This window comes from Ciona intestinalis, chromosome 11, assembly GCF_000224145.3.
Source record: "Ciona intestinalis chromosome 11, KH, whole genome shotgun sequence".
In the NCBI taxonomy this organism is placed as follows: Eukaryota; Metazoa; Chordata; class Ascidiacea; order Phlebobranchia; family Cionidae; genus Ciona; species Ciona intestinalis.
The window spans coordinates 2,666,497-2,676,873 of NC_020176.2; the positions used below are offsets into that span (position 1 = coordinate 2,666,497).

The following is a 10,377-nucleotide window of genomic DNA, read 5'->3' on the forward strand; positions in this document are numbered from 1 at the left end:
TAAATGGTTACCGCGTTTCTTTAGTGGGCTGACTAAAAAAAACTGTGCATTATATTACAGAAGTTATAGTCGGTAAAATCGACCGACTAAAATTTTAGTCGGGCAACTAAAAAAGCAAATTTAATTAGGTTTAAAAATGCTGCCATCGTCGGGGAAAGTTGGGTAATATGTTGTCATCTTCGAATACAATCACTTTGTTATATCACACAGCGTCGTCAATAATAGTTTGTTGAAACCCATTACGGAAGTCACTAAATTGGCGCTCTTTGGATAAGGCGGACGTACTTAGGGCGGCTCGGTGTTTTTAGGGCAAACATTTACCGTTAGGTAAAGGGTTGGGGTCTGTCCAAGTGCGATTTGTATCCTTGAGTGCGGGTTGTATCCTTGTGCTGGTAGCTGCGGTTTGTATCCTTATTGTGCTAGTAGTAATGTTCACCGCCTGTTAGACATATCACTCTAGTAGGCTGTGAAACGTGGTAATGTGTAATAGTTTTGTTTTATATCAGAAACTCTTGTTACCTATATAGAGTATTAAGTTATATGCCTGCCAGCAACAATTGCATAATAGAGACCATTGTCGATTATAATCCCTTGTGTGAGTAATATTACAGATTTTAAAGTGCTGCAATTGTAGGGTATAGATCAGTTAATATTTGTCACCTTTGAATACATTACGTATATGGTACAGTTTATGCAAAATGAGAGAATTTCAAATAGAACCAAAGACAGCATAACTTACAGAGGTTTATTAGTTTTTTGTTTTTTTTTAAATGGTTGAATTAGAAATCTAGGACTGTTGTAACTGTATTGGAACTTTTGTATCAAAACAATTAGTTTTGAACTGGAAAAATTGTTACGTAGAATGAAGACATTAAAGTTCATTTTTACTGCATTGGTATGCACCATTTCTATCAGTCTGTTGGCGATGGAAAAGTGGAGTAACCATAGTTTGGATAAGTTCAAAACACCTACATTTTACTATCAAAAGACAGATGAAACTGCAACTCCTGCATTACCAAAGCAGATAAAAGCAAGCACAATATATGTAAACACAACTTCGGACGCTTTTTTGGACGAAACAAACAGTTCTATACTACTGGCACTTAACGGACTCCGTTATTTTGATAAATATGGCGAAGCAATACAAGGTGAAGTGAAAACCAAGCAACCGTATTTGTATGATGCCGTATACAACTGGACCACTTACATGCCAGACCTAGCACAGTCATTGGCAAAGCTAACATCTGCGAATAGTGAAAACAAGCCAAATTTACACACATGTCCAAACTACACTCAAGTGACCGTCGAATCAAATTTGAATTTAACAGTGGGCAACAGGTAATGCGTACTATAAATCATGGCTGTTTAAAAAATCCTGATTTCTCTTTATTTGTATCAGCAGATTTATGTTTGTATGTATGTGTAAGTGTATACTGCCAAAATAACAGGGTAAATGAAACACTTACATATAGAATACGTATTACCGTACCACGTTCGATTTCTACGTTACAGATAACGCAAACAGTTGGGGGTTAGTGGTTGGAAGTTAGGGTTTTCACTAACACAAAACATTGCGCAAATTAAGATTATAGCATAGTATACTGAAGTGAGTATACTATGATTATAGCGCGTGCCGTATCATACGTAACATATCGCTATTGTGGCTTGACGCGAATTTCAGTGACGCAGCATGTTTTCGGGCATTTTCAATTTTATTTTCGCCACGAACGACCGACATAAAAATGGTATACAGCGGATATCAGTGAGACCCAAAGAACATTTTAGGAAAAACATTTTTACTGTTTACCAGCAGCTAAAGAATTACGGCTACATGTAAAGCCGTCATAGTAGTTACATTCTCTATCTCCAACAGTTTTTCTGCAACAATCCGAGCATTCAATTGTAGAGGGAAACCGAAAACGTTCGGTGGAGATTATTTCCGTGCTCGAATTATTAAAACAGAGGATGTAGGTTTCATTCGACCTAATGGGATTGCCTGCAATATAATAGACAACAACGATGGCTCTTACGCCATACGCAGTTCGCTACCCATTCCGGGTGCAATGGTTTTAGAAGTCGTCCTTGTTAGTTCTGTTGAACAAATTGGTAAATTAGTCAATGTTACCGGACAGAGGCGGTTTTCTGGTACAAGTTACTCTGCAGAATTATCAAGCGGTGAACAGGTCGAGTGTAACGTGGACTTAACAGTATTTGGAATGTAAGTGGTCTAAGTTAGGCATTACATACATGTTTTCGTACAACAACACTAAATATGTAACACCAAGATTAAGCATGGGTTTGTTTGTGCCTAGGTACAACTCGTCGACTCTCTGCGATTACTCTAACCCACGAAATAAAGAACCATGGTTTTGCAGTAAACCAAACTCTGGCAATTGTTCTACACTAACGTGGGTCACTTTTTTAATAACCACCGATGAGCCTATCCAGCACAAAGCTTTTATCGGTTACATCATGGCCCACGGTCTTGACCAAAACGTTTCCAGTCACCATCTCACAGTTTCAGGAAAATACGTAAAGGACCAACTACCCCACTGCTCTATAAAAAATTATCTTCAAAAAGCGGATTTGCTTCCTCATGGTTATTTTTTAAATCGTTATTTTGTGGCTACGAGCTGAATCGAGACGGTATCTTTCCATGTTTTCAAAACAAGATTGTTTACTTTCTCGGCGATTCCACTGTAAGACAATACTTCGAATTTGTCACCGATTTAAAGAAACTTGAATTGTTTGGTCCTGATTCGAAAAAGGTTTGGCAGCAACCAAAAGTAGCGTTTGACGATGAGTACAATGTCACGTTTTATTATCGTGCTCATGGACCCCCATTACAAAACCCTGGACCACCGAGTAGCCGTCCTTATATAAGTGACGTATTAGATGAATTATCTGGCGGGCCTAATGTCTACGTTCTAATCACAATAAGCATCCATTTATACTATTACGAGCCTTCTGTTTTCATTCACCGAGTCATAGGAATACGGGATGCATTAAAACGACTCGCCACAAGACACCCTGGTACAAAAGTTATCATAAAAGGAAATAACGTACTGGCTTCTCCTCAAGAATGGCTGGGACTTAGATACGATACTATTATGTCAAAACTGTTTAAAAATATTGACTCTGTTATATTCTTACGATTATGGGATATCACATCTGTTTGGCCGTTGAACGACTATCATCCTGCGGGCCCAACTTTAGCTGAAGAAATTCTTTATACTTTCAAATTCTTCTGTGACAATCAGTGAGATATTTTTTATCTAGAATATTTTATACACAACGTTTTTTGTTAATTTATTTAACTAATAGAGGTGTGGTAGAATACATCCTTTTCTTAGTTATATAACTTTGTGTGTACTTTTCTTCCAATTGCGAGTAACTTGTATAGTACTGCGGGGTAAGATGGGACACCTTTAGCACATAATATCCAAATATCTTGATCGTGTTTTAAACAATTAAAAACGGTCTATATGAGAGTCGCGGGGATACGGTTTTCTAATTCTTTGAATAATCTTTGTTTACTACCAAATGGGACAATAAAATAGACTAAACATCTCCCCCACCCTACTGTATCTTATTGCTCGCTGTTTGTCTGCTAAAGGAATATAGCGGCCACGCTTCTTTCGACAAGTATATGTAAACGTGGATTGTAGTTAATGTATTGCCAAAGCCACTTACTTCTTGATGTTATCATATGCAGGTGTTTGACCATAGTATACTTCAGTATACTATGGTTTGACTGTTGATGATATAATTGAACTTGTTGTGACCTTATCAAATTTATTTATTAAGTCCAAAATCAAAAATGAATGGAAAGTCGGAAAAAAATTAGCTTTGTTTATTCCGGTTCAATCTTTGCCATAATACGTGTTGGACAATAAAACTGGTTATCCTTTAACAGAGTATAGGCTACAGGTGCTGAGTTTTGTTACGGATCATGGGACTTGTTTTGTCGTTTCGGTAAGTGCATGTATTTCGGGAAGGCGCATATTACACAAAAAAAAACACAAAAGAAATACCGTATAACGTAGTTAAGATTATAGTTTGAAGTCCGACGCTTGGTAAGAAACCATTATTTTTGTATGCCCAATTTTATTTCAGGTTTTGCTCTTATCTTAAAAAGTTATTATAGTAAGGTGGGGGAAGATGGGACTCCTTTTCATTATATTTTCTCATTCGATTTGGTAGTAAAAAACGAATATTCAAAGAATTATATAACCATATCCCCACAACCCCCATAGCCGGTTGTTCAGGTTACTTAGATAATATATGTTAAAGCTGTCCCACCTTCCCCCACCCTACTAGATTGCATAAAAAACACATGTCTACTGGTCAGTTATTGTAATTTATTTAAATATTCTCTCCTGGGTTTCTCTTTAATTTTTTATATATATAAGCCGAATTTACATCTACAAATTATTTGTTTATTAAACTGAATAACAATTATGTCTCCCGTTTAATGTTTTTTGATTTTTTTTAAATTTAGAGCATTGAAAGGTTTTAAAAGATCAATACCCGTTTTTTTAAAAGGTACCTGTTGTACGATTGCAGGAAACACATGGTGTATACTAAGTCAGCGATGCTCAACTATGGCCTACTAAAATGGCTCAACGTAAGCCAGCGTATAGTCAGTGATGTTGAAATAGGTAGTTTTCATTGAAATGTGCACTCTAGCACGACCGAGTTCATCATATTATCTTGGTTAAAAGTATCTATATTATTGCGTAAAATCGCACTATCACGATCAACGCAAAATCGAAACAAAATACCCGTTCGATTTGCATTTTAGCCTCACATTTACCATGTTTTTCTTAGCCAGGTAGACTGTTTGTTACGAAACAGTGGGGATTCACACTTGGATTTATTGCATCATAATAAAGCGATTGTTTAACCTGGCAGTTGATTGCGACATATTATCAATTCACACGTTGATTATTTGCGTCATAATAGGGATTGGCACGTTTTTATTGAGGATTTATATATATAGGAGGGCTTGAATGTTTGTTTTAATTCAACTTTTACCTGCGTCGTGTTTTAGCCTTTTTTCAAGGCTACATTCGACGATCCACAGAAACATTTTAAAAGATCAAGACCCGCTATTTATTCACTACTGTTATAACATAGCATGTAACACTTCTGTTTATTTTTGTTTTTCGCGCCCCCTTCCGAGTCACACGTTTTACACACAGTTTAAGAACCACTGGTCTATTTATTATTCATGCAATGAGCCTGAAAATATAGGAGCGAGAATGAGAACCTTTTTTGTAAATTATTTATGGTCCATATGAGTTTGTCCTTACAACTAAATAAAGTGCGATTATTTAAAGCAGTTTGTTAGGGTAATAATCAACGCAGAAAACAATGTTAATAATATACTTGGATGAAATTAGACACGCGTATCTGACATTTCATATAGTAGGGTGGGGGCCTGGGGGGAGATGGGACACTTTGTCAGACGACGAGGCTCTTTTTTTAATTTTCTTTTTACGGACCCCCATTTAATGATAATCAGGAAAATAAGGTTACAGAATTATTTGACAGTATTATCACGACTTTATAAAACGCCCGTCAAAGCTGATTACTGTTTTTAAATATTAAAAAAAAATGTAAAATAGAAACAGTAGGCCTATACTTTGAACAGGTAAAAAAATGCGAAATAGTAAGGTGCTATTTTCTAATGCTCGCTAAACCATAGGGTAAAGTCAATGGATTTTTTTAGTTTGCGTGTGCGAACGATTAAACTAGTTTCATAGCTTCATAAAACAACCTTTAATATTTCGTACAGTTTGATTTAGTCTCATAAAACTAGTTTTAGTTTTGTAAAAAAACACTGAGATATAAGCATGAAGAAAATAGGCAGGGGTCAATATGACTTTAATTTGAGATAAAAACAACAAAAAAATATCGGTTTAACGTTATATATATTTAAGAAGTTTACACGGCAAAGAAACTAGCACAGCCTGTTAAACTCGGTAGGTTTAAGGTTAACTACAAGTTGCAGTAACTTGCAGAATACTGTTAATGTAAATATGTTTCAATTTAGAGTCCCATCTTTTCCCACATTGTTGTTTTGTATGTTTTTATTGCCAAACTTTGAAAGATTTGCTTTTAATTTAGTAATTTATACCTCAGGGGGTTTTCAACTATAAGATACTGATATAATAAAATGATAATATTTCAAAAATATATTTGAAATTTGGTCATTTGCACTTGGTGGTAATTTATAAGAAGTGGCTTGTGCCAAAAACAGAGTAGTAATACCTAATTTGTAGCAAAAATAAAAACTTATCAATAGTTATTAATGTTATCAATTTTCTGTTATTACAAGTTCATATACGTTTGTAGGATACAACATTTGTCCATTGATGTTCGAACATTACCCATTGTCGTTCAAACAATACCAATTGGTTTGCAATAATATAATGTATAGGTAACATGTAATAACTATATAGCAGTAGGGCAAGAAAAAGAATGTTTAGACTTAATTTTCAAAGCGTACAGTATTATTTCGTCTTATTTACGTACATTCCTATTTATAAATACATTATTATATTTGATTAAATTGGTGTCAATTAATAAAGGAATGATAGTACTAATTCGTGGTATTATCCAAAAACCGTCATCTATTTTGATTTTGGAAATATTTGGCAATATGTGCTAAAGTGTCCTATCTTCCCCCATTGTACTATATACGCAGATAACGGAAGTTAACGGTCATATCTTAGCTTTTTTTGTTATTGCTCTGCTGCGCCTATTACATTTAAATAAACAACCAACTTATAATAGATGTTTACTAACATTTCAACAAGGTATAAATTACTTCTTTTTGCAGAATGTCCGATTTTAATAAAAATATTAGATACTTTGTTATCGTGCTGGTCGTCGTATGTCTTTGCTTGTACCCCTTGTTTACTATGGAGTGGGACTTTTCACACCAAGTTACTGGCATGTCCCGCAACAGTTACCCTAAAGCTTTAAAGGTAATAAAGCAGATGCCAACTACCGCAATACCTGCACCATTGCCCGTTACTACAAGTGTGCGCCCACTTCTTACCAGCAACCAGCGACCCCAGGCTCTCGATGGACTTCGATATTATATAGAGTACGGCAAGCCCCTGCAGGGAAGCGTCGATACAAATCAACCATATCTGAATGGTTCAGAATACGACTGGAGGACTTACATGCCAGATACAGAAGTTGCGTTGGAAAAGTTAAAGCATCGAAACTCTACGGGCGACCCGAGATACGAAACGTGCGCAAACCAAACCAAAGTAATTGTTGTTACGCCAGGAGATCTCACAATTGAAGGAAGGTAAATTATTCATATTGCGGTAAATCGTCCGCAGGTGCTCGTAAAATGTCCACATTATACCATTCTCTACACCCTTCAGGTTCCGTGCTTCTATAAAGGCCTACAACTGCATTGGAGAAGCCAAGACGTATGGCGGCGATTATTTTCGTGCACGACTTGTTCGTTTTGAAGACGTAGGGGGCGGTCGTCCAAACGGTGTTGCTTGTCATATTACAGATCATAGGAATGGGACTTATTCCGTAGAGAGTCCACTACCTATTCCTGGAAAGTTGGTTTTTGAGCTTGTGCTTGTATATTCTGCGGAAGGGATAGCGCGACTCGTTAGTGCCACCTCGCGGCGACGTTATTCGGGAACGAGTTACATCGGAAAGTATGAGAATAACGTAACGGCCGAATGCAACGTAGATTTGACTACACATGGCTTGTGAGTATTATGTTTAAATATATAGCCAACTTACGTATAGAAAAGCATACAATCACGCACATAGTTACATATGGGTGGGCCGTGTATGTAAGCGGACACGTGGTATGTATATGAAATAGAACACAACGTTCGTCATTTGTGTATGAAATAGTGTTACAACGTTCGTCATTGCCACAACACGAGAGAATATATAACTCACACTCCTAAAAATGCAGTATTTTTACATGTAGATACAGCTCGTCACAGCTTTGCGATTTTTCCAATCCCCGAAACAAAGAACCCTGGTTTTGCGTTAAACCTTCGTCGGGTGGCTGCATCCCAATGAAATGGCTGACATTTGATAGGTCGAGTAATGAACCTACGACATACAAGGATTATCTTCAAACTGTTATGGCAATTGAGCAAGACCAGGCAGTGGCTTCGGCGAAACATGTCTTCACTGTCGCTGGCAAATATGAAAGGAAGCAGATGAAAGAATGCCAGCCTGACACAATCCTCGAAGGTGACCTGATGCGACCGCAAGGCTATTTTATGTACGGGTACTGGGTGTCACTAATATGCCAAAATCAGCTGCGGCCAGACGGAATCGAATCGTGTTTTCGGGGCAAGACAGTATACTTTCTTGGGGATTCAACCGTAAGACAATATTTTGAATATGTTGTCAACCAAATGCACTTAACTATGGAAGGCCCAGATTCGACACGCGTTTGGCAACAACCTAAAGTGGCCTATGATTCAAAAAACAATATTACGTTTTACTACAGGGCACATGGTCCCCCATTGCAAAACCCGGGACCGCCAAGCAGTCGTCCCTATATTACAGACGTCTTGGACGAAATTAATGGCGGTCCTGTATACATTGTGATTTCCATTAGTTTGCACGTCTATTTCTACGAACCTTCTGTCTTCATACATAGGATATTGGGTATCCGAGACTCGCTCACAAAATTAGTTCAAAAGTATCCGGGCACCCGGGTTATCGTTAAAGGAAACAACGTTTTAACTGCCCCGCAAGAGTGGCTTGGTCTAAGATACGATAATATTATGGCAGCGGTGTTTCAAAATGTTAAATCCGTACAATTTATACGCCTCTGGGACATAACAACGATGTGGCCTTTAAATGATTATCATCCAGGCGGCCCGACTCTCATTGAAGAAATCATGTATTCCTTTGCTTTTTTATGTAGCGCGTAATATTTTGAATTATAGAAATGAATTGATTTATTTGCATAATCTGTATATAGACTTAATTAAAGCTAATATAACTTGGTCCTATGAATCTTTGCTGCACGAGGTATTTGAAAGAACCACGCTATTAGAAGTTTTACATTTCTATGTTCTAAAAATTCGCGCCAAATTCTTCACCAATTCAACAACAACAAACAACATCAACAACTTACAAATTTGCTGGTTAATGCTTTAACGCTCAGGCTGGAAGCTTTCCGAAAATCCCCTTAGTATGACGTAGTTAGATATTTCTATGAGGTCGTCGAGCGTGTCGATGTTATTGCACAATTTTATTTAACTGTTTGGTGTTATTTAATAGTTTGAGGTAGGCCTGGAGCATATTTGTTGTTTAGTGTTATTTTAAAGTTGGAAGTAGGCCTGGAGCATATTTGTTGTTTAGTGTTATTAAAGTTGTTTAGTAGGCCTGGAGCATAGTCTGTTGTTTAGGTTATATTAAAGTTGGAAGTAGGTGGAGCATATTTGTTGTTTAGTGTTATTTTAAAGTTGGAGGTAGGCCTGGAGCATATTTGTTGTTTAGTGTTATTTTAAAGTTGGAGGAAGGCCTGGAGCATATTTGTTGTTTCGTGTTATTAAATTGTTTAGTGTTATTTTAAAGTTAGAGGTAGGTCTGGTGCATATTTGTTGTTTAGTGTTATTTTAAAGTTGGAGGTAGGCCTGGAGCATATTTGTTGTTTAGTGTTATTTTAAAGTTGGAAGTAGGCCTGGAGCATATCTGTTGTTTAGTGTTATTTTAAAGTTGGAAGTAGGCCTGGAGCATATTTGTTGTTTAGTGTTATTTTAAAGTTGTGTTATGGTAGGTTGGAGCATATTTGTTGTTTAGTGTTATTTTAAAGTTGGAAGTAGGTCTGGAGCATATTTGTTGTTTCGTGTTATTAAATTGTTTAGTGTTATTTTAAAGTTAGAGGTAGGCCTGCAGCATATTTGTTGTTTAGTGTTATTTTAAAGTTGGAGGTAGGCCTGGAGCATATTTGTTGTTTGGTGTTATTTTAAAGTTGGAAGTAGGCCTGGAGCATATCTGTTGTTTAGTGTTATTTTAAAGTTGGAAGTAGGCCTGGAGCATATTTGTTGTTTAGTGTTATTTTAAAGTTTAGTGTTATTTTAAAGTTGGAGTATATTTGGTGTTTAGTGTTTTTTAGTGTTGTAGGAAAGTTGGAATAGTTGTTTCGTGCGTATTTTATTGTTTAGTGTTATTTTAAAGTTAGATTTAGTGTTATATTTGTTGTTGGATGTTATCTAGAGCTGGTTGTTGCCTCGTGATATTTTGTTGTTTGGTGTTATTTTAAAGTTGGAAGTAGGCCTGGAGCATATCTGTTGTTTAGTGTTATTTTAAAGTTGGAAGTAGGCCTGGAGCATATTTGTTGTTTAGTGTTATTTTAAA

The 10,377-nt window shown here is 36.6% G+C and overlaps 3 protein-coding genes across 3 annotated transcripts in view; all 3 read left to right on the top strand.

The window, feature by feature from the left end:
* The first annotated feature begins 674 nt into the window (after positions 1–674).
* Positions 675–3,263, top strand: LOC108949927 (NXPE family member 3-like). The gene is given in 4 exon segments (XM_026836561.1): positions 675–1,338; positions 1,874–2,218; positions 2,313–2,562; positions 2,565–3,263. Coding segments are annotated over 4 exon segments (1,770 nt in total). The 5' UTR covers positions 675–862.
* A 674-nt stretch (positions 3,264–3,937) lies between these two features.
* LOC101242560 (NXPE family member 3) lies at positions 3,938–9,018 on the top strand. The gene is made up of 4 exons (XM_018814146.2): positions 3,938–3,975; positions 6,848–7,327; positions 7,407–7,751; positions 7,982–9,018. The coding sequence occupies exons 1-4, from the start codon at positions 3,953–3,955 to the stop codon at positions 8,943–8,945; spliced, it is 1,812 nt and encodes a 603-aa protein (XP_018669691.2). The 5' UTR covers positions 3,938–3,952; the 3' UTR covers positions 8,946–9,018.
* A 49-nt stretch (positions 9,019–9,067) lies between these two features.
* Positions 9,068–10,377, top strand: part of zf(parp)-3 (Zn-finger (NAD(+) ADP-ribosyltransferase)-3) — a 14,863-nt gene continuing 13,553 nt past the window's right edge. The window contains exon 1 of the mRNA XM_026836558.1: positions 9,068–9,161. The gene's annotated coding sequence lies outside the window, so the exon portion shown is untranslated. The remainder of the gene's footprint in view (positions 9,162–10,377) is intronic.